At 48.2% G+C, this 24,210-nt stretch overlaps 1 protein-coding gene across 1 annotated transcript in view; it reads left to right on the top strand.

Moving 5' to 3' along the window:
* The window catches only part of RANBP10 (RAN binding protein 10), a 69,874-nt gene that overhangs the window by 16,828 nt on the left and 28,836 nt on the right, over positions 1 to 24,210 (top strand). Inside the window, exon 3 of the mRNA XM_053604355.1 lies at positions 9,252 to 9,304. Within this exon, the coding sequence (XP_053460330.1) occupies positions 9,252 to 9,304 (53 nt within the window). The remainder of the gene's footprint in view (positions 1 to 9,251; positions 9,305 to 24,210) is intronic.

The raw sequence follows: 24,210 nt of genomic DNA, 5'->3' as shown, positions 1-24,210 counted from the left end.
CTGGTGTATGTGGCTGGTGCCTTAGTGGCTTGAGCTATAGGCATCGAGCCTATTTATTTATTTATTTGTTTATTTATTTATTATTTTGAGACAGAGCCTCAAGCTGTCACCCTGGGTGGAGTACTAATGCTGTGGCACCACAGCTCACAGCAACCTCTAACTCCGGGGCTTAAGTGATTCTCTTGCCTCAGCCTCCCAAATAGCTGGGACTACAGGCACCCACCATAACGCCTGGATATTTTTTTTGGTTGTTGTTGTAGTTGTCATTATTGTTTAGCAGGCCCTGGCCTGGTTCCAACCCACCAGCCCCTGTGTATGTGGCTGGCACCCTAATCACTGAGCTATGGGTGCCTTGCTTGTTCTTATTTTTTTTTTTTTTTTTGTAGAGACAGAATCTCACTTTACTGCCCTCGGTAGAGTGCCGTGGCATCACACGGCTCACAGCAACTTCCAGCTCTTGGGCCTATGTGATTCTCTTGCCTCAGCCTCCAGAGCAGCTGGGACTACAGGCACCCACCACAACACCTGGCTATTTTTTTGTTGCAGTTTGGCCGGGGCTGAGTTTGAACCCACCACCCTCGGTATGTGGGGCCGGTGCCCTGCCCACTGAGCCACAGGCACTGCCCATCTTGTTCTTATTTTTATTTATTTATTTTATTTATTTTATTATTTTTTTTTATGTAGAGACAGAGTCTCACTTTATGGCCCTCGGTAGAGTGCCGTGGCCTCACACAGCTCACAGCAACCTCCAACTCCTGGGCTTAAGCGATTCTCTTGCCTCAGCCTCCCAAGTAGCTGGGACTACAGGCGCCTGCTGCAACGCCCGGCTATTTTTTGGTTGCGGTTTGGCCGGGGTCGGTTTTGAACCCGCCACCCTCGGTATATGGGGCCGGCGCCTTACCGACTGAGCCACAGGCGCCGCCCTTGTTCTTATTTTTAATAGAGATGGAGTCTTGCTCTTGCTTAGTCTGGTCTTGAACCCCCAAGCTCAAGGGGTCCTTCTACTTGGCCTCCCAGTGTGCTAGGATTACAGACATGAGCCACCAAGTCTGGCTGGTTTGCAACTTTTTTGTTGAGAATTTTACGTCCTATATTCTTTTTTTTTTTTTTTTTGAGACAGAGCCTCAAGCTGTTGCCCTGGGTAGAGTGTTCATCACAGCTCATAGCAACCTCTACTGAGGATGACAAAGTGAAACTCTGTCTCAAGAAAAAACAAAAAAGAAGAATTGTGAGAAAGAACAAATTTCTGTTTTTTTTTTTTTTTTTTTTTTGAGACAGAGCCTCAAGCTGTTGCTCTGGGTAGAGTGCTGTGGCATCACAGCTCATAGCAACCTCCAACTGGGGGCTTAAGCGATTCTCCTGCCTCCGCCTCCCAAGTAGCTGGGACTACAGGCACCTGCCACAACGCCCGGCTATTTTTTGGTTGCAGCCATCATTGTTGTTTGGTGGGCCTGGGCTGGATTCGAACCCACCAGCTCAGGTGTATGTGGCTGGTGCCTTAGCCACTTGAGTCACAGACGCCGAGCCTAAATTTCTGTTCTTCATTTTTTTGCGACAGAGTTTCATTTTGTCACCTTCGGTAGAGTTCCATGGCATCACAGCTCACAGCAACCTCAAACAATTGGGCTTAAGCGATTCTCTTGCCTCAGCCTCCTGAGTAGCTGGGACTACAGGCTCCCACCACAACACCCGGCTATATTCTTTTTTTTTGTAGAGACAGAGTCTCACTTTATGGCTCTTGGTAGAGTGACGTGGCCTCACACAGCTTACAGCAACCTCCAACTCCTGGGCTTAAGCGATTCTCTTGCCTTAGCCTCTGACCCGCCCGGCTATTTTCTGTTGCAGTTGTCATTGTTGTTTTAGCTGGCCCAGGCTGGGTTCAAACCCGCCAACTTCGGTGTATGTGGTTGGTGCCATAACCACTGTGCTACAGGCGCTGAGCCACGCCTGGCTATTTTTAGAGACAGGGTCTTGCTCTGGCTCAGGCTGGTCTCAAACTCGTGAGTTCAGGCAGTCTTCTTGCCTTGGTCTCCCAGGGTGCTAGGATTACAGGCATGAGCCACCGTACCTGGCCAAATTTCTGTTCTTTTTTTGCAGTTTTGGCCTGGGGCTGGATTTGAACCCGCCAACTCTGGTATATGGGACCAGCGCCCTACTCCTGTTTATGTGAGAGCTGGGAAGGAGTTCAGGAGTCTTTTGGTTCAATCTCTCCCTTTCTAGGGAAAGGGAGGGAACCTGAGATGTGGGTTGAAATCTAAGACCCATGGTCCTGAATTAGGCTGAAGTGTCTGAGACCAGCCTTTCAGAGTGGGTCTTATCTCTGGAGTCCTGTTGTGAAGTGTTCTGTCACCTTAAAACTCCTTATGTACTTTCCTTTGGGAGGTAGGAAGGGAATGTCAGGCTTGTGGCCAAAGGGGTTGCCTGTGCAGGGTGCTCCACTTTGCTCTCAGGACTAGGTGGGCGAGTATAGCAAAGGGGTGGTCTTCTCATGGCCTTGTGCATAATGGAGTGATGTGAGAGTAAAGTGCCCCAGTTTCTAAGGTTCTGTTGTCTCCCAGTCCTGCCTGGGTTGCAGAAGAATCTCTAGTCAACTAGAGCTGTGCTGAGTCTGTCTCACTGCAGCAGGGTCTGACATGCTTACTTATGTGAGCTGGGGCTTCAGTGCCTCTGTTTAGCAAGAATTTTGTTATGTTTTTGTTGTCTTGGAAGGTCTACTTTTCTGATGCAGCCTCTGTCCTCCTGTCAAGGCTCAAATGGAGCTGGATGGACCGAGGAGCTGACCCTGAAAGCTCAGTTCCCTAGTGTTTCCCCCATCACTGAGATGTTTCTCTGGGACAATCCAGAGAGGGACTGATTGGTGAGAGCCAACAACCTCCTCAGTATGCAGCTTTCAGCTGCCTCTTAAAGGTGATTATTTAAGCCAGGTGTAGTGGCACACATCTGTAGTCTCAGCTACTCAGGAAGCTGCGGTGGGAGGATCACTTGCACCCAGGAGTCTGAGGCCAGACCGATGGGAAGATCCTGTTCTCAAAAGAAAAAAAGGTGGCTGGACACGGTGGCTCATGCTTGTAATACCAGCACTCTGGGAGGTTGAGGCAGGTGGATTGCCTGAGCTCAGAAATTCCTGACCAGCCTGAGCAAGAGCAAGACTTGTCTCTACTGAAAATAGAAAAACTAGCCGGCCGTTGTGATGGACACTTGTAGTCCCAGCTACCTGGGAGGCTGAGGCAAAAGGATCGCCTGAGCCCAAGAGTTTGAGGTTGCTGTGAGCTGTGACACCATGACACTCTACCCAGGGCATAGAGTGAGACTGTGTCTCAAAAAAACAGAAAAACGTGATTTTGTCACTGATTATAAAGGTAATTTGAGTTAATTATAGAAAATATGGAAAACTAAAGAGAAAAAAGAATCCAGGAGGACTGGCCTATATTTTTATCTATCTCTTCATGTGACTGCAGGGTGTCAGTGGACTTTCTTGGATGACTGTGGTGAGTGGAGGACAGCATGGAACCCCCTACTTCCTGCAGTGGATGTTGTGGATGGTGAGAGCTCCTGGGTGGACTCATGAGTGACTGTGGTGAGCTGAGGGCCTTTGCTGCCATGTCCACGTGCAGTGCTTTTCCTCCGGTGCATCCTCTCTGGCGGATCACAGCTCTGCTTGGCCCAGGCAGCAGGTGCTGCCCTTTTCTCTCTGGACCCAAGTGGGGGCTACAGTGACTCTCCTTGCAGCTCTAGCTTGCATTGTGGTTCTGGCAGTTGAGGGTAGAAACAGAACGTTAGAGAGGCCAACTGATGCTCTCAGTGCCACCAAGAACTTGTCTGTTGTCCCTTTACACTTACCTCTCTGGCATACGGTGTTTCTTTTCCATTTCACTGCCATATAGAAGAAAAGAATAAATCAGATGGTTTTCACGTTACTTTGATTCATGTTATAGGTAGATACCCCAGCTCCTTAGATGCATCCTGCTGTCTAAAAAGAAAGCCCTGGTCAGGAAGTGAGGTGTTGGAAACTATGCTCCTTTCTCTATTCCAGTCTCCTGCTCAGGGTGTGAATCTGGGATTGTCTAGTATATTTGCTCCTTGCAAATATGTTGCTTGTTCAGATGTTTGTGCACAGCATAAATGCCAGGGCTAGAGCAGAACTGGAACATGCCTGCTACTGACTCTGCTTGAGCACTTTAGCTCCCAAATTTCCCCGTGGATCTCAGGGATTAGACTTTTCTTTGGTAACTGGTTGTGCTGGGCAGTGTTCTAGGCTTCCCTAGTCTCTCCTCCACCCAGTAAGTTCACTGTGTTCTGAAGAGCAGTTGGCTCTCTCCAAGTCATTCTGTGCCACTGTTCTTATCCAGCCCTTGTCATCTTCTGTTGGGATGAGTTTGGAAGTGTACAGTTTTGCCTCTTTTTTTTTTTTTTTTTTTTTTTTTTGCAGTTTTTGGCCAGGGCTGGGTTTGAACCTGCCATCTCTGGCATATGGGGCCAGTGCCCTACTCCTTTGAGCCACAGGTGCCGCCCCAGTTTTGCCTCTTTAATCCATTTTCTAGGTATCAGCTTTTTGATCAGCTGTACCCTTTGGAAGCCCTTTTGGTGGCTTCCATTTACCTCCCATGAAGTTGCACTCCTTAAGTAGCAAGCAGCCTGTGTGTGCACAGCCTGTTTCTTGTTCCAGCTTTGGCTCTTTTTAGGTCTGCCCAGACAGTAGCCCAGCGACACTGAACTTCTTAGTTTCTCGATCATGTGGCAGCTTTCTTGTCTCTATGGCTTTGCACATTCTATTGTGCTGCTTACTCATGAAGTGTGCTCCTTTTTTCTCCTCTCATCTCCTTTACCAGGTCTTGGCTCAGCTTTCTCTTCCTCAGGGCATCCTCCACTTTGAGTCAGTGTATCCTGGCTTGAAATTACAACTGTTGGAGGTCAGGGACTGGATCCAGGTCCCCATCCTTGTGTCGCCAGCACTGTATAGGTCATGAGATCTTTGTGGAAGGCATGAATGACCATAAGAGAAATTTATCACACCTATTTTTACTGAATTACTCAACTTTATCAAGGACCCAGCAGCTCCTAAAAATTAATTTTCAGGTATAGTCAGTGACCTTCTTGCGGTGGTCTTTCTGTTCCTTTTTTCTTTTTTTTCAGTTTTGGCTGGGGCCGGACTTGAACCTGCCACCCCCGGTATATGGGGCCCACGCCCTACTCCTTGATTCACAGGCGCTGCCCCTTTCTGTTCGTTATATGCACAAGTGTTGTTAGAGTATATATCCAGGAGAACATGTTTGGGTTTAGGTTTTTTTTCTTTTCTTTTTTTTTTTTTTTGCGACAGAGCCTCAAGCTGTCACCCTGGATAGAGTGCTGTGGCATCACAGCTCACAGCAACCGCCAACTCCTGGGCTCAAGTGATTCTCCTGCCTCTGCCTCCAAAGTAGCTGGTACTCCAGGTGCCCACCACAATGCCTGGCTATTTTTTGGTTGCAGCTGTCATTGTTTTTTGGTGGGCCTGGTCTGGATTCAAACCCGCCAGCTCAAGTGTATGTGACTAGCACCTTAGCCATTTGAGCCACAGGTGCCCAGCCTGGGTTTGGGGTTTTCATTATGTTCTTTCATTGTAGAATCATTCTTGGCAGCCTAAATGATATGCAATGGTATTTCATTGTAGGTTTTTTTTTTTCTTTTGAGATAGAGTCTCACTTTGTCACCCCCTGTAGAGTGCTATGGCACATAGCTCACAGCAACCTGAGACTCCTGGGCTCAAGCAATTCTCTCGCCTTACCCTCCAGAGTAGTTGGGATTACAGGTGCCCACCACAATGCCTGGCTATTTTTAGAGGCGAAGTCTCTCTGTAGATCAGGCTGGTCTTGAACTCTTGAGCTCAGGTGATCTGCCTCTTTCAGCCTCCCAGAGTGCTAGAATTACAGGGGCAAGCCACCACGCCTGGCCCTTGTATTGTGGTTTTGATCTGCATTTCGCTAATGATTAGTGATGTTGAACATCTTTTTGTGTGCTTATGGGCCAAACGTCTACCTTCTTTAGAGAAAGATCTGTTCAAGTGCTCTACCCATTTTAAAGTTGGGTTGTTTGTTTCTTTGTTGTTAAATTATAGGAGTTCTTTGTATATTCTGGATATCAACCTTTTATCAGATATATGATTTGCACATATTTTCTCTAATTTCATAGGTTGTCTTATCACTGTGTGATAAGGTAGTGTCCCTTTGATGTACAAAAGTTTTAATTTTGATGATGTCCAGTTTATTTCTGTTACCTGAGTTTCTTAGTTAAATTTATTTATTTATTATTTTAGCGACAGAGTCTTAGTTTGTCGCCCTCGGTAGAGTGCTATGACGTCACAGCTTATAGCAACCTCCAGCTCTTGGGCTTAGGTGATTCTCTTGCCTCAGCCTCCCAAGTAGGTGGGACCACAGGTGCCTGCCATAATGCCCAGCTATTTTTTTTGTTGTTGCACTTTGGCCGGGTCTGGGTTTGAACCTGTGACCCTCAGTATATGGGGCCAGCACCCTACTCACTGGGCCACAGGCGCCGCCCTGTTTTTTTTTTTTTTGAGACAGAGTCTTAATATGTCACTCTCAGTAGAGTACTGTGATGTCACAGCTCACAGCAACCTACAACTCTTGGACTTAAGCGATTCTCTTGCTTTAGCCTCCCAAGTAGCTGGGACCACAGGCACCTGCCACAATACTTGGCTATTTTTTTGTTGCAGTTGTCATTGTTATTTTAGGTGGCCTGGGCTGGGTTTGAACCCACCAGCCTGGGTGTATATGGCCAGTGCCCTACCCACTGAGCCACGGGCATCACCAGTTTTTTTTTTCTTTTTGAGACAGAGTCTCACTGTGTCATCCTCTGTAGAGTGCTGTAGCGTCGCAGCTCACAGCAACCTCAAACTCTTGGGCTCAATCAATTCTCTTGTCTCAGCCTCCCAAGTAGCTGGAACTACAGGTGCTCACAACAATGCCCGACTGCTTTTATTTTGTTGTTGTTGTTGTTTGTTTGTATAGCAGGCCCAGGCTGGGTTTGAACCCACCACCACCCACCCCCCCACCCACCCCCGTGCATGTGGCTAGCACCCTAACCACTGAACTACAGGCATTGAGCCTGTAATAAGTTTTGAAATCAGAAAGTGTGACTCTTCCAAGTTTGTTCTTGGTTTTTGAAGATTGTTTTGGCTATTTAGTGCCCCTTAAGATTCCATATGGATTTTTTCCTTTTATCTTTTCTTTTTATTTTTTTTTTTGGAGATTAAGTCTCACTTTGTCACCCTTGGTAGAATGCCGTTGGTGTCAGTCATAGCTCACAGCAACCTTAAACTCTTGGGCTCAATGATTCTCTTGCCTCAGCCTCCCAAGTAGCTGGGACCACCACAATGCCTGGCTATTTTTAGAGACGCGGTCTCGCTCTGGCTCAGGTTGGTTTCGAACTCCGATGAGTTCAGGCAGTCCACCCGCCTTGTCCTCCCAGAATTAGCCACCGCGCCTGGCCTGGATTTTTCTACTTCAGCAAAAATCATTACTGGGGCACAGCGCAGGAGGTGACCAAATGCACACACCATGTCTTGTTCATCTGTCCATGTCAAATGGATTGGGACAGCAATGCAAAAAACTGCTAAAGTGAGAGTGACCAGCCTTGTTCTGGATCCCTATTTATTGAAGTATTTATTTATTTTTTTGTAGAGACAGAGTCTCACTGTACTGCCCTCGGGTAGAGTGCCATGGCGTCACACGGCTCACAGCAACCTCTAACTCTTGGGCTTACGCGATTCTCTTGCCTCAGCCTCCCGAGTAGCTGGGACTACAGGTGCCCGCCACAACGCCCGGCTATTTTTTTGTTGCAGTTTGGCCGGGGCTGGGTTTGAACCTGCCACCCTTGGCATATGGGGCTGGCGCCCTACTCATTGAGCCACAGGTGCCACCCTATGTTGCAGTTGTCATTGTTGTTTAGCTGGCCTTGGCCGGGTTCAAACCCGCTAGCCTTGGTGTATGTGGCTGGTGCCATAACCACTGTGCTACAGGCACTGAGCCCAGATTTACCATTTTAACCATGTTTTTTTTTTTTTTTTTTTTTTGAGACAGAGCCTCAAGCTGTTGCCCTGGGTATAGTGCCGTGGCATCACAGCTCACAGCAACCTCCAAATTTTGGGCTCAAGCGATTCTTCTGCCTCCACCTCCTGAGTAGCTGGAGCTACAGGTGCCTGCCACAACGTCTGGCTATTTTTAGAGGCAGAGTATCGCTGTAGCTCAGACTGGTCTCGAACTCATGAGCTCAGGCAATCCACCCTTCTCAGACTCCCAGAGTGGTAGGATTACAGGTGTGAGCCACCATGCCCAGCCAATTCCTAGGATTGAGCTACTTTAAGTACTTCTTAGGAGAAGATTCTGGTGCCTTAGCAAGAGCAGGAACGCCAAGGGACTGGAAACCATGATTACATGGCACTTTTCTCTGTAACTGATGCCAGTGGTTTGTGGTTATATATAAACACTTACCCGCTTTTTCTCTAGCCGCGTAACACATTAAGATGCTTGTTATTAGAAATTAAAATGTAGGGCGGTGCCCGTAGCTCAGTGGGTAGGGTGCCGACCACATACACTGAGGCTAGCAGGTTCGAATTTAGCTGGGGCCATCTAAAACAACAATGACAACTGCAACAACAACAACAAAATAACCAGGCATTGTGGTGGGCACCTGTAGTCCCAGCTACTTGGGAGACTGAGGCAAGAGAATTGCTTAAGCCCAAGAGTTTGAGGTTGCTGTGAGCTGTGACACCATAGTACTCTACTCAGGGCGACAGCTTGAGACTCTGTCTTAAAAAAAAAAAAAATTGTAAAGGTTCTTCAGGAACCATTAGTTTGTTAAAAGAGTCTCTACATTGGCTCAGTGCCTATGGCTCAAGTGGCTAAGGCACCAGCCACATACACCTGATCGAATCCAGCCCTGGGGCCCACCAAACAACAATGATGGCTGCAACCAAAAAATAGCTGGGCGTTGTGGTGGGTGCCTGTAGTCCCAGCTACTTGGGAGGTGGAGGCAAGAGAATCGCTTGAGCCCAGGAGTTGGGGTTGCTGTGAGCTGTGATGCCACGGCACTCTACCCAGGGTAACAGCTTGAGTCTCTGTCTCAAAAAAAAAAAAAAAGAGTCTCTACATTGATTGCTTTAATCATTTTTCTATCTTTTACTAAGAAATATTTGAGAAGAAAGATACATAGTCATTTGCTAATTCAAATTTTTGTGTGTGTGTGCTTTTTTAAAGGTACATGGGAATAGGACTCTCAGCTCAAGGTGTCAACATGAACAGACTTCCTGGTGAGTCACTGTTTAAAAGAACATTTGTTCTACTCTCCTAATCTAGTCTGTGATGAGAGTCATGGTGGCAGCTGAAAGGCTTTGTTTGCTGGGCACTTCTCTTAAGGCAAGCCATTGGGTAGAGAATCCTGAATTATGGCCTTTGGGCCAGGATGGTGTAGGCTTCCTTTCCAAAAATGAATTGGCTAGTGATTGTTATTCATGGAATTTGAACTGTTTGCAGTCATAACCAGGTGACCTAAGCTTGCTCCTAGTGGGGATACGCCTCAGTAGCCCTCGCTCCCATTGGCCTTTGTTGACCAGCCTAGGACTCAGCATGTACTGGGAAGAAGACTACTGCCAGCCCTGAGTCCTGTTACTTCACTGTGTTAAAGATCAAAGTTTTTAAGTGGTGTTCCACGTAGAACATAGTTGAGGCGATTTCTTAAAACTGGGTAGAAATGCACGAGACTTAGGATAAGAGCAGCCTCAGATTAGTGCGCTGGCCTGGGCCCTGCTGATGGTCTTCCTCTGTCAACCTGGTACCCTTTCAGTTTTCTGCCTAGCAGTTTTCTACCTAGCCCAGTACTTGGGCTGGGTACAGTTGAGGAGACAGAAGCCTCCATCATGGCTAATGGGTTCCAAAAGATGGTCTATTGGTCCTTTTTTTTTTTCGAGACAGAATCTCACTTTGTCACCCTCAGTAGAATGCCATGGTGTCGCAGCTCACAGTAACCTGAAACTCTTGGGCTAAAGTGATTCTCTTGCCTCAGCCTCTCAAGTAGCTGGGACTACAGATGCCTGCCACAACTCTCAGCTACTTTTAGAGGTCTTGCTCTGGCTCAGTCTGGTCTTGAACTCATGAGCTCAGGCAGTCTATCTGCCTGGTCCTCTCAGAGTTCTAGGATTACAGCCGAGAGCCACCGCACCTGGCAGTCCTTTGAGTGACACAAGTGACATGGTGCAAGCTGTTCTGAAGACCATCATGGTAGCAGGCAGTGTCCTTGTGGTTTTGCCCTGGCTTTCTATTCTTTGTGCCTATGACACATAAACAGCAACTACCTTTCTCCAAAGAGGGTGTAATACTTAAATATATATTTTCCAATCTTTGTTTAATAACAGTCACAGAAGGCCAAGTGCGGTGGCTCATGCCTATAATCCTAGCACTGTGGGAGGCCAACATGGGTAGATTGCTTGAGCTCATGAGTTTGAGACCAACCTGAGCAAGATCGAGACCTCATCTCTAAAAATAGCTGGGTGTTGTGGTGGGCGCCTGTAGTCCCAGCTACTTGGGAGGCTGAGGCAAAAGAATCTCCTTTTTTTTTTTTTATTTTGTGGTTTTTGGCCGGGGTTTGAACCCGCCACCTCCGGCATATGGGACCGGCACCCTACTTGAGCCACAGGCGTCGCCCGCAAAAGAATCTCCTAAGCCCAGGAGTTGGAGGTTGCTATGAACTGTGAGGCCACAGTACTGTACTGAGGGTGACATAGCGAGACTCTGTCTCCAAAAAAATAAATAAAAGATATATAACATTTATTTATTTTTTTATTGCAGTTTTTGGCCAGGGCTGGCTTTGAACCCGCCACCTCTAGCATATGGGGCCAGCGCCCTACTCGTTTTGAGCCACAGGCGCCGCCCTATTTATTTTTTTTGAGACAGAGTCTCACTTTGTTGTCCTCGGTAGAGTGCTGTGGCATCACAGCTCACAGCAACTTCAAACTCTTGGGCTAAAGTGATTCTCTTGCCTCAGTCCCCAAGTAGCTGGGATTATAGGTGCCTACCACAACGTCTGTCTATTTTTTTAGAGACTGGGTCTTGCTCTTGCTCAGGTAGATCCTGAACCTGTGAGTTCATGGCAATCCATATCCTTTGGCTTCCCAGACTGCTAGGATTATAGGTGTGAGCCACTATGCCTAGCCAAAAGATATATAATATTTTATTGATAAATCTATCCTTTAAAATGAATGTGTTGTCTGGGTGATGGCTCACACCTATAATTCTAGTCACTTGGGAGGCTGAAAAGGGAGAATCACTTGAGGTCAGGAGTTTGAGACCAGTCTGAGCAAGAGCAAGACCCTATCTCTATTAAAAATAGAAAAAATTAGCTGGGCATAGTGTTGTGTGCCTGTAGTCCTAGCTACTTGGGAGGCTCAGGCAGGAGGATTGCTTGAGACCAGGTGTTTAAGGTTACAGTAAGCTAGGATTGTGCCACTGCACTCTACCCAAGGTGACAGAACAAGACTTTGTCTCAAAAAATAAATAAAATTAAAGGAATATGTTTTAGGATGTCATCATTTTGATGTGATTCATGTAAATATTGATAATATGCTGTATATTATACTTTTAGTATTTTAAGAGGTTGACTTCATTAGCTTTTTGTCCACAAATACTATGTAGTTTATTTGTAGTTATTTTAACAAATGACATTAAAAGAATATTTTATGTAGAGTATAGAAATATAAGTAGGTGTTAATTGTATCCCCACCTGTATTCATGGGTATTAGTTCAACTGCTTTGTTAGTTGCAAAACTTTATTATCAAAGTAAAAGTGTGTGGGTGTATAAATACATATATATATATATATATTTTTTTTTTTTTTTTTTTTGAGACAGAGTCTCAAGCTGTCATCCTCAGTAGAGTGCTGTGAAGTCACAGCTCACAGCAACCTCTAACTGTTGGGCTTAAGCGATTCTCTTTCCTCAGCTTCCCAAGTAGCTGGGACTACAGGTGCTTGACACAATGCCTGGCTATTTTTAGAGATGAGGTCTCACTCTGGTTCAGGCTGGTCTCGAACCTGTGAGCTCAGGCAATCCACCCCAGCCTCCCAAGTGTTGGGATTACAGGCATGAGCCACCGTGCCCAGCCCTGTAAAAGTTTATTTTTAAACTGAATGGAAAATAAAAATTAGAAATAAAACCATTTTCTTATTAACAAAAAAATAGACTTTCATTCCCTGTGGGCTGGTCCAAGGCCAGCTCCTGGTAACATGCTTTGACATTACTAATGCCAAATTATAAGAAAAATCCATTTTTCTCCCAGGTGCATCTCTTTCTGGCAAGTGAACAGGCCTAAGTATTCAGTGGATGTCGCACTTGTCTTCATTTCACTCTATCTGTCAGCTCCTTGAGGGTTTCCTTCCTGCTATATCTGATCATCTCCCTGATTATCCTTAAGGTGGAAAGTAGGAATCAGATTGCATCTAGGTAGGGCTTCTCCCTGTGAAGGATGAATGCATCAGACTTTCCCAGGATACAGGGCTAGCTGAATGTCTGGGTAGATCTAGCAAAGGGCAGATGTGCAGACTGAGTAGAAATTACCTCTCTCAGGAATGATAGTAGGCTTTTGGTTGTTCATCCTAGTACTGGATTTTGAAGATCATTCTTTGAATTGGGTTTTGAAGGTCATTCTTTGGCACCATCACAGCCTTGAGTGGCAGAAAATGTTCTCGCCACTGAGTTACTTTGCTTCTGTTGGAGCCACTGGTGACCAAGTGTGTCAGACTCTGTACTGGATGCTTTACAGATAGTATCTTATTTCATTACAGCCGTGACAGTCCTATTAATTTATTATGTATGTACTACAGGTCAGCCCCTCAGCCCAGTGCGGGGTACACAGACACAGTCCTTGTCCATATAGACCTCACCTAGTAGGGGAGATACTTATTAGATTACTCTGTGGTGGTCCCTTTCCACTTGGTCAGTATCATGCAGGGGTAGCACAGGGTGCCATGAGAGTCCGCTAGCCCTAGCCTTTCCCAAAGAAGGGACATTTAGACTGGCATCTGAAAGATAAGGAGGAGTCAGGTGAGGAGTGATAGTGTGACAAGGGGCTGTGGAAGAGTGGTTGAGGAGAGAGGAAGAAGGTTCTGGGCAGAGTGAGAAGCCTGTGGGGAGGAGGTGGAAAAGAGCCTGGTGCTGAGGAAGTGCCTACAGGCCAGTGGGGCTGGTCTCAGTGGCTGGCAGGGTCTGGTGAGGAGTGTGGGTTGACCAGGGTGTTATGGGGAGCCACTGAGGGGCAGGAGCAGGTGCAAGGAGGTCATGTTAAGAGACTGTTAGGAGGTGTTAGGAGACTCTCTCAGACTGTCGTAGGGATCCAGAAGAGTGTGGGAGTAGCTTGGACAGAGAGATGGGGAGGATAGGATAGCACGACAAGCCCTTTGGGAGGTAATTCAGCTGGACATGGTATCTTCAGAGTAGCCGATGATTGGATTGCAAGCTGTTGGTGGTCTCCAAGAGTGTTGCTGATAATTTGTTTTATTTATTTATTTATTTATTTATTTTGTGGGTGTATGTGGGCAATGGAGGTGAGACTCACCTCCCTTGAGGGACCCAGAAGATTTGTATGGCATGTGAGTAGAGATTCTGTTTTGCTAAACCCTGAGAGAGTAGTGAAGGGGTAGCTGGTGGGCCATCCAGGTAGACGTATACAAGTCACTCCTCTGATTCCACTCTGCCCTTGAGCAGACCACACCTCCTTGAGAACTTCAGCTCTTTGCTTTAAGGTCCAGCAGACGGCGAACTTGCTTGTCCCAAGACAGGTCCTCATGCATTCCCTGTCTCTGCTGACAGCCATTGTCCACCCTGGTCCTCAAGTGGGATGACTCAGAGTAATCTCACATCCTTTTTTTTTTTTTTTTTAATTTTTTTTTGTGGGGACAGAGTCTCACTTTATGGCCCTTGGTAGAGTGCTGTGGCATCACACAGCTCACAGCAACCTCCAACTCCTGGGCTTAAGTGATTCTCTTGCCTCAGCCTCCCGAGTAGCTGGGACTACAGGCGCCCGCCACAAGGCCCGACTATTTTTTGTTGCAGTTTGGCCAGGGCCGGGTTTGAACCCGCCACCCTCGGTATATGGGGCCGGCGCCTTACCGACTGAGCCACAGGTGCCGCCCAATCTCACATCCTTCTTTGTCTTCTGTTATGGTTATGGTTCTACCACTCCCCAAAGATCTCTTTAATCTGGCTGTGCTTCTCCATCTGTGCTGTCATGGCCTGTCTACTGACTGTTCCCGTGGCCTGCTGATTGCTCCTCTACCTGAGCCCTCTGCTCCCTGCTCTGTGTGGACTGTGCCCAGAGCAGGTCTGACTCCTGCTCAGCCTCTTCTGCCACAGGCCAACACCATGCATCTGCATGGGCCCTTCCTCCATGACAACCCCTGCAATGTCACCTGAACTCTTCAGCCCTCACCATATCTCTGTGATGACACTTGCAATCCTGCCTGTGTGACTCCTTCACATTTACCTGGCTGTGTCCTTACCAGATTGTGAGCTCCTTGGAACCACATCTTGTTTTCACCATTCCCCAGGTGAGCACAGTGTTTGGCATCTGCACTTGAGCACTGTGATGAGGTTGTTTCTGTTGCTGTGCTTCACCTCAGCATGAGGGGCAAGTGTGGTCCTAGAACCAGTCTTGAGTCAGGTTCCATTGGCTCACAGCCTTCCTTCGGCTTGGAGATGCCTTCATTTGGAACTCAGACTCACCACACTGCCCTGAACATGGTGGCCCTGATTGTGCGTAAGGACCACCACCTTCTATCTATAGGAGTTGACTATTCCCTTTTCTTTTTCTTTTCTTTCTTTCTTTTCACTGTGTTCACAGGTTTCACTGTGTTGCCTGGGCTAGAGTACAGTGGTGTCATAATAGCTCACAGCAACCTCAAACTCTTGGGGTCAGGTGATCCTACTGCCTCAGCCTCCTGAGTAGCTGGGACTATGGGCGCCCATCACCATGGCTGGCTAGTTTTTCTATTTTTAGTAGAGATGGGGTCTTGTTCCTGCACAGGATAGTGTTCCCTTTTCTGTATGTCAGAGCTCAGCGTCAGTGGATTGGCTAGGCTCACATTTGGTCGTGTGGGGAAACAGGCCTTAAGGGCTCAGCAGAATATGGACTTTGGAGCCACTCTGTCTGCATTTGCATCCTGGCAGCTGTGTTACCTAGAGTAAGTTACTTAACAACTCTGTGGTTCAGTTTCCTCATCTGTAAATGGAAATAATACTAGTATCTAATTTATATATAGGATGTTTATATAGGAGGATTGAGTTAATTCCTATAAAGTATTTAGACTAGTGCCTGACGTGAAAAGGGGGTATATAAATGCAGTATGAGCTATACCTTTTTTTCTTTTGGTTTTTGGCCGGGGCTAGGTTTGAACCCGCCACCTCCGGCATATGGGACTGGAGCCCTACTCCTTGAGCCACAGGTGCCGCCCTCCTTTCTTTTTTTTTGAGACAAGAGTTTCACTTTGTTGCCCTTGGTGGAGTGCCGTGGCGTTGCAGCTCACAACAACCTCCAGCTGTTGGGCTTAGGTGATTCTCTTGCCTCAGCCTCCCAAGTAGCTGGGACTACAGGTGCCCGGCACAATGCCCGGCTATTTTTTTGTTGCAGTTTGGCCAGGGTTGGGTTCGAACCTACTACCCTCGGTATATGGGACCGGTGCCCTACTCACTGAGCCACAGGCGTTGACCTTTATTATCATTATTATTATTATTATTTTTTTTTTGTAGAGACAGAGTCTCACTGTACTGCCCTCGGGTAGAGTGCCGTGGCATCACACGGCTCATAGCAACCTCTAACTCTTGGGCTTATGCAATTCTCTTGCCTCAGCCTCCTGAGCAGCTGGGACTACAGGCGCCTGCCACAACGCCCAGCTATTTTTTGTTGCAGTTTGGCCGGGGCTGGGTTTGAACCCGCCACCCTCAGTATATGGGGCCGGCGCCCTACTCACTGAGCCACAGGCACTTCCCTATTATTATTTTTTTATTGAGACAGAGTCTCACTTTGTTGTCCTCTGTAGACTGCTATGGCATCATAACTCATAGCAACCTCAAACTCTTGGGCTTAAGCAATTCTTTTGCCTTAGTCTCCAAAGTAGCTGGGACTATAAGCACCCACCACAGTACTTGGCTATTTTGTTGTTGTTGTTGTTGTTGCTTGTTTGTTTAGCAGGCCTAGGCCAGTTTCGAGCCTACCAGCCATGGTGTACCTGGCCAGTGTTGTAACCACTGAACTACGGATGTCGAGCCAGTATTAGCTATTCTTTTTTTTGTTGTTTTTTTTGAGACAGAGCCTCAAGCTGTCACCCTGGGTAGAGTGCTGTGGCATCACAGCTCACAGCAACCTTCAACTCCTGGGCTGAAGTGGTTCTCCTGCCTCCGCCTCCCAGGTAGCTGGGACTTTAGGTGCCCGCCACAACGCCTGGCTATTTTTGTGGTTGCAGCCGTCATTGTTGTTTGGCGGGCCCGGGCTGGATTTTAACCTGCCAGCTCAGGTGTATGTGGCTGGTGCCTTAGCCGCTTGAGCCACAGGCGCCGAGCCAGCTATTCTTATTATTGGGAAAGGGTATTTTTTTCTACCTGAAGAAAGAAGTACCAGGATATTTAATGTTTTTATGGGTCAGGTGTGGTGGGTTATGCCTTAATTCTGGCACTCTAGGAGGCTGAGGCAGGTGGATCACCTGAGCTTAGGAGTTCAAGAGCTCCCCATCTTTGCTCATAATAGACAAATTAGCTGGGCATTGTGGTGGGCGCCTGTAGTTCCAGCTCCTTGGGAGGCAGAGACAGGAGGATCACTTGAGCCTGCGAGTTTGAGGTTGCTGTTGCTATAATTGTGTCATTGCACCCTACCTGGGGCAACAAAGTGAGACTCTGTCTTAAAAAAAAAGTTTTTTTATGAATATTTCTATTCATTGGAATTAGCTATAATTGAAACTATCTTTTCTCTTAAGTTTATATTTTCTGTATTTTAGTAGGCATGTTCCAAACATCTGGAGTTGAATTACGGAAAAAGATGGCACAGGGTGGCACCTGTGGCTCAGTGAGTAGGACGCCGACCCCATATACTGAGGGTGGTGGGTTCAAATCCAGACCCGGCCAAACTGCAACAAAAAATAGCTGGGTGTTGTGGCGGGCGCCTGTGGTCCCAGCTACTGGGGAGGCTGAGGCAAGAGAATCGCCTAAGCCCAGGAGCTGGAGTTTGCTGTGAGCTGTGATGGTACTGCACTCAATAAAGTGAGACTCTGTCTCTACAAAAAAAAAAGAAAAAGATGGCACAACAGGACATTGGTGTTTTGAGTGTTTTCTTTTAGTTTATACTGACTCAGCAAAGACATTTTGCATCTAGAACTGGGCAGTAGGCAGGTACTCTGGGGTCTTACTTGGACCCTGGGGTAGATGTACACAAAGTGCCTCTCCAGTGAGGCTGAAGTGCTCAGACTTTCCGGGGAGTATGTGGGCATGTCTTAGCTTGCATAGTCAGAGGTTTCTGTATGTGGAAGTTTTGATGTTTACCTTTCGCAAGTGTGAAACTAAGGAACAGGTGTGCCCCAACAGAAGAATGTTAGAGCCCTTGGCCCTTGGCTAAATGACTTGGAAGCAGGGCAAGGTGATCTGCAGGCAAGTGAGTATTCCTGCATCCCCGCCCTTGCTTTGGTGAGCTGGCAGGGAAGCTGGGACACATATAGGGCCCATCTAGGGGCTGAGATCCTGGATTGGGGAAGCAGGGAGACTAAGTCAGGGTTGTGGATAGAGAGTAGGCTTGGGCTTCTCCCAAGATCGAGCCAGTCTGTGTTGATAGGAAGCCCAGCTACATCAGGGCTGGATGGCTGATACCTTCTTTTTTCCGTTTCTGTGGAGGAGGCAGCTGTTCACTTGGTGTGCCATATATTACCTTAATTACTGCAACCCTCCAAGCAGCATCAGGCCCCCTGAGGCATACTTTCATTGATTATAATTGTTAGAAAAGGAAGAGCTGGGCTCGGGGCCCATAACACGGTGGGTAGGGCACTGGCCACATACACCGAGGCTGGAGGGTTCGAACCTGGCCTGGGTCTGCTAAACAGCAATGACAATTGCAACAAAAAAATAGCTGGGCATTATGACAGGCACCTGTAGTCCCAGCTACTTGGGAGGCTGAGGCAGGAGAATCGCTTAAGTCCAAGAGTTTGAGGTTGCTATGAGTTGCAACGCCACAGCACCCTAAGTAGGGTGACATAACGAGACTGTCTCCAAAAAAAAAAAAAAAGAAAAGGAAGAGCTGGAAGAACCACAGCCAGGGATTGGGGATGGGAGCATAATTCATAAAGTAGGTTGTGCCTGGCAACCATGCCTTGGCCTGTGGTGGGAGGGAGAAGAGGGGAGGGGTATATGTGTAGAGGGTGGGGGCCGTCTGCTTTCCTTCCACAGGATGGTCGTGATGAAGTGGGTATCTTTTCCTTTCATAGAGCTTGCCTTCCCAAGCCGCCTCTGAGTGGGCTGTTGGGAGTATTGGCCCAGCAGAAGGCAGTTACTATTAGATAGGACACATTCTGCAAACAGCTGATACTTCACATCTGCTTATGCCATGGAAAAGGAACCGCTGATAGCAGGGATCAGGGCAGAACACAAGGGGTTTGTCCGGGGTTCACCAGGGTAGAGGCTGGTCCCTGCCCATGTGGCAAGCACTGAAAATAAATAACAGGCTGTTTGAGATCCTTCCTCTCTGTCCTCCAAAGAGTGCAGAATATGCAGTATCTGCTTGGAGCAAAAACCAGTAGCAGGTGGCTTTGTGCAGTGGCTGTCTTAGAGATTATTGGCATATAGATGGATTTCCAGTAATCTGGAAATGCTGTTCTGTCTATACCTGCCAAATAGGCACTGCTTCTATCCCCCTGCATATAGGCTGAGATCTGTGTTGTGCACAGCTGATGAACCCCCACAGTGACCCATCATTAACCACCACCTCTCTCTGAAGCATTTTTCATCCCAGGACCTATAATGCTTCCTAGGAGTCTGCCATGGGGCTGCTTGGTTTTTGAGGGAAGCCATACTTCTCTTCAGCTGGATGAATGGAGCCCTGAGGGCCCTGCTGGGCTTCTTGGTGTTATAGTGGAGCACCTGGGAATAGGTCTCAACTCCTCTGGCCTGATTATGGGCACTACTATATAAGTCAGTGCATGATGGAGGCTGATGGAAGGATGGGAAGGTGACCCATTGGTTGTCACCCTGTAATTCAGGCCTGCAGCATGCATCCAGGCAGTCCTCCCTGGAAAAGGAGTCAGCTGGGAAAGTCTCTGAAGCAGCTGCCCAGAACCAGGACTGTGGAAAGAAAGGCTTAGGCTGTGTATCTGATGCTGCCCAGTCCCTCTGCTTTTCTCATGTTGTCCATTTTGGGGCGGGGAGGAACAACAGAGTCACACTGTGTTGCCCTCAGCAGAATGCCGTGGCATCATAGCTCATGGCAACCTCAAACTCTTGGGCATAAGTGATTCTCTTGCCTCATCCTCCCAAGTAGCTGGGACTACAGGTGCCCAGCTTTTTTTTTTTTTTGTTGTTGTTGTTGTAGTTGTCATTGTTGTTTAACTGGCCCGGGCTGGGTTTGTACCTGCCAGCCTTGGTGTATGTGGCTGGAGTCCTACCAACTGAGCTATGGCGCTGCCTCCTGTTGTCCTTTCTCTGTCCGAGGTATCCTTGGAAAATGACCTGAATGGGAGTGGGGTGGGGGGTAGATACCCAGCAGCCTTGTAGGTCTGCAGGTCAACCTGTTCTTTAGGACAGTCCAGAACAGAGGATGGGTTACCAGTTGGAGCCCAGGGGTAGCTAGCTGGCGGGTAACTTAGAGGTTAATGGTGTCAGTGCTGGAGGACCCAGTGTGGTCCCTACTAAGAAGCCCTCTTGTAAGAGGCCCTCTGCTTCCCTGCTGTTCTCCTTGGGTTAGCAGTGCTCTTGGACCTATGGCCAGCCAACCCTGTGTTCTTTTTCTGTGGGCTTCTTTCCTCACCCACAGAGCTCCAGGGCTGCTCGGCAGCCTTTTCAAAGCGAGACAATTTGGTGAGATCTAGAAATGATTATTCCTGGGCATGGGAATTCTTAGCTGTACTGTCCTGTTTTCTTCTTCCAAATAGTAGCTCTCACCTCTATTTTGTAGAGGTAAAAATTCTGGCCTTAACACTGAATTTTTCAGGGCAAGTTAAGTCCTTTGAGATAAGAGGTTTCATTGACAGCAGAAGAGCCAGTTCTGAAAGCTGAGTTTCTCAGTCTCTGAAAACAGAGATTCTCCAGTGTCTGCTGGTGAGGCTAGGTCCTCATGAGGGTAGAGCACAGTGGAGACTGGTAATGTTTAGTCTTACCTTCCTGGTACTAGGTAGAGGGGATCTGTATCCAGAGGACCCTGGAAACACTTCAGTACCACTTCTGGGACTCCTTTTGGGAAAAGTTTCACACAGGCTCGTCTTTTAGGATCTGAGGATGTGTGCAAAATGTAGAGGTCACAAACATCCACTGACTTTCCCCAGTCTGAAAGGAGCTCAGAGAGAAGCAAGCAAAAGCCAAACCCAACCCTAGAAAAGAGACCCCACATCCTATAGGCTGAGGTTGCAACCCAGTGCAACCCAGTGCTATGGGGTAGAACCACCCCTTTCCTAAATCCTTAGCTTCCTTCAGCCTGAACACCCAGTTTATCCTGTGGGGGCCTAAAGTATTGGTGGGTCACCTTTCTTTTTCTTTTTTTTTTTTGTGAGACAGAGTCTCACTATGTCGCCCTCCATAGAGTGCTATGGCATCACAGCTCACAGCAACCTCAAACTCTTGGGCTTAAGTGATTTCTTGCCTCAGTTTCCCAAGTAGCTGGGACTACAGGTGCCCTATTCAGCCCCAGCTAGACCCATTATGGCACCCCCTGGACCTCTCTGGCCATTAGGAATCTATTTTTTTGGGGTGGGGAGGGTATAATCTGTGGACAGTCCCTTTTCTGTTAGCTACATTGTCCCTCACCCTGCTCATAGCTTCAGACTGACCCCTGGGCTCTGTCTCAGTTGAGGGCCTGGATGCTAGTTTGGAAGACATGCCCTACTTACTGCCAGCCCTGGTGTCATTAGCTACCTACAGAGGCAAGCCTTTTTCTCCTCCCCCTTTTCTATGGCTTCCATGCTGAGCTAGCATGAAGAGAAGACCTCCTGAGGCTACCAGAAGCCTCAGGGTTGCATATATCCTATTTCTTTTTTTGTTTTTTTTTGAGACAGAGTCTCACTTTATTGCCCTTGGTAGAGTGCCATAGTGTCACAGCACACAGCAACCTCCAACTCCTGGCTTAGGCAATTCTCTTGCCTCAGTCTCCCAAATAGCTGGGACTATAGGCGCCCACCACAATGCCGGCTATTTTTATTTTTATTTTTTTGTTCCAATTTGGCCAGGGCCAGGTCCGAACCCACTACTCTTGGTATATGGGGTTGGTGCCCTATCCTCTGAGGTACAGGCACCGCCCTGATTCTATTTCTTGGTTCCAAAAGCTCAAGGAAGAGCCACGGAAGTACCACGATAGAGTGTTCTCTTATGCCAACCTGCAGCATTTGCTGAATGAAAATATCGCCTTTGCTTTCCCATTATCCACAGTCAAGCTGCTCCAACTGGTGGATCCTGTCAGATTTTTCTTTCTTTTTTTTTTTTTTTTTGTAGAGACAGAGTCTCACTGTACCGCCCTCGGGTAGAGTGCTGTGGCGTCACACGGCTCACAGCAACCTCTAACTCTTGGGCTTACGCTATTCTCCTGCCTCAGCCTCCCGAGCAGCTGGGACTACAGGCACCCGCCACAATGCCCGGCTATTTTTTTTTTTTGGTTGCAGTTTGGCCGGGGCTGGGTTTGAACCCGCCACCCTCGGCATATGGGGCTGGCGCCCTACTCACTGAGCCACAGGTGCCGCCTTCTTTTTTTTTTTTTTTTATAGAGACAGAGTCTCACTTCATGGCCCTCTGTAGAGTGCTGTGGCCTCACACAGCTCACAGCAACCTCCAACTCCTGGGCTTAAGTGATTCTCTTGCCTCAGCCTCACGAGTAGCTGGGACTACAGGCGCCCGCCACAACGCCCGACTATTTTTTGGTTGCAGTTTGGCTGGGGCCGGGCTTGAACCCGCCACCCTCGGTATATGGGACCAGCGCCTTACCGACTGAGCCACAGGCGCCGCCCCCTGTCAGATTTTTCAAGACAGGTGCAGTTATAGGGAAAGCATCTGTATGCTGGCTTTCTGGAGAGTGATGGCTTGTGTGAGTTACCCATCCTTGTGGAGCAGCCCTGCCATGATGCCTTCTCCCAGGGCACATGGGCTCTCTCCACAGTAGCTCCAGGCTCAAGTACCCTAGCCGTGGCAGGCCTACGCCTTTCCCTCCATAGCCAGTCCCGAGAGTGAGTGACATTCTTTTTCTTTTTTTGAGATAGATTCTCACTATGTCGCCCTCAGTAGAGTGCCGTCACAGCTCATAGCAACCTCAAACTCTTGGTCTTAAGCGATTCTCTTGCCTCAGCTTCCCAAGTAGCTGGGACTACAGGTGCCTGCCACAGCACCCAGCTATTTTTTTGTTGTAGTTGTCATTGTTATTTGGCAGGCCCTGGCTGGGTTTGAACCTGCCAGCCTCTATGCATGTGGCTAGTGCCGTAACCACTGTGCTATGGGCGCTGAGCCAAGAGTGATATTCTGAGAATCATTGGACATGGCTACTGAACTCCACCAAGTCCTGCAAAGGTCAGGTAGCCTCCCCAGGAAACTAGGAACAAGCAAGAGTAGAGCACCTCTGGGGCTGCCTGCTTTGTTTTGTTTTGTTTTAAGACAGAGCCTCAAGCTGTCACCCTGGGTAGAGTGCTGTGGCATCACAGCTCACAGCACCCTCCAACTCTTGGGCTTAAGCGATTCTCTTGCCTCAGCCTCCCAAGTAGCTGGGACTATAGGTGCCTGCCACAATGCCTGGCTATTTTTTGGTTGCAGCCGTCATTGTTTGGCGGGCCCGGGCTGGATTCAAACCCGCCAGCTCAGGTGTATGTAGCTGGTGCCTTAGCCGCTTGAGCCACAGGCGCCAAGCCTGCCTGCTTTTTTTTTTTTTTGTAGAGACAGTCTCACTGTACCGCCCTTGGGTAGAGTGCCATGGTGTCACACGGCTCACAGCAACCTCTAGCTCTTGGGCTTATGTGATTCTCTTGCCTCAGCCTCCCGAGCAGCTGGGACTACAGGCGCCCGCCACAACGCCCGGCTATTTTTTGGTTGCAGTTTGGCTGGGGCTGGGTTTGAACCCGCCACCCTCTGCATTTTTCTTTTTTTTTTTTTTTGAGACAGAGTCCTGGGTAAAGTGGCCATGGTGTCCTAATTCACAGCAAACTCAAACTCTTGGGTCCAAGCAGTACCCTTGCCTCAGGATAGAGTAGCTGGGACTACAGGCGCTCGCCACAACACTCAGCTAGTTTTTCTATTTTTAGTAGAGATGCAGTCTCACTCTTGCTCAGTCTTGTTTCCAACTCCTAAGCTTAGGTGATCCACCCTCCTCAGCCTCCCAGAATGCTAGGATTATAGGCATGAGCCATTGTGCCCGGCTGGGCTGCCTGCTATTGATGGACTTGTTGGGAGAGGTGGCTAGTGACCAGTCCCATCTCTGCCCACTCCCTCAAGGAAGGAGGGAGCAGGAAATTCAAAATGTCCAGGCTTGACCACAAAGCTGGTGTTCAAGGAATGGTGAAGGAATCTTGTCGGGGGTGTTTCCTGAGTGTGTGTTCCACACATCTTCTCATTTAATCCTCTCACCATCCTTGAAGGAGAAGTTTAAGGAGGGAGCTCCAGTGATGACTGGACACATTTGTTAGGGAGCGGTGACTGGTCTGGTGGCCAATGCTCAGGTTAGCTTTGTGAGGGCTAGCCCTTGTGTGCTGGTCAGCCATGGGCCAGCACAGAACCTCGTGGGCAGACACAGCACCAGGTCCTTGCAGAATTCCTGGCTAACGTGCTAATGATGCAGAAACCTTTCCTTTTGGCAATAGGAGCCCTCTCCATTCCTAGCTGCCGTGGGCCCAAGTCCCTAGATGTGTCCTGGCAGGTGGGGGAGTTGTGTGGGTGAGCTTCTGGCATGATCATGCTAGAGTCCCTGGCACCCCATAGGGAGTCACCCACCTCTAGGGCACTGTAAGCAAGGATAGCAT

The sequence above is a fragment of the Nycticebus coucang genome, chromosome 2, assembly GCF_027406575.1.
Source record: "Nycticebus coucang isolate mNycCou1 chromosome 2, mNycCou1.pri, whole genome shotgun sequence".
NCBI lineage: Eukaryota > Metazoa > Chordata > Mammalia > Primates > Lorisidae > Nycticebus > Nycticebus coucang.
Note: the sequence above shows the minus strand (reverse complement) of the source record. Positions and strands in the feature narration are given on the sequence as shown.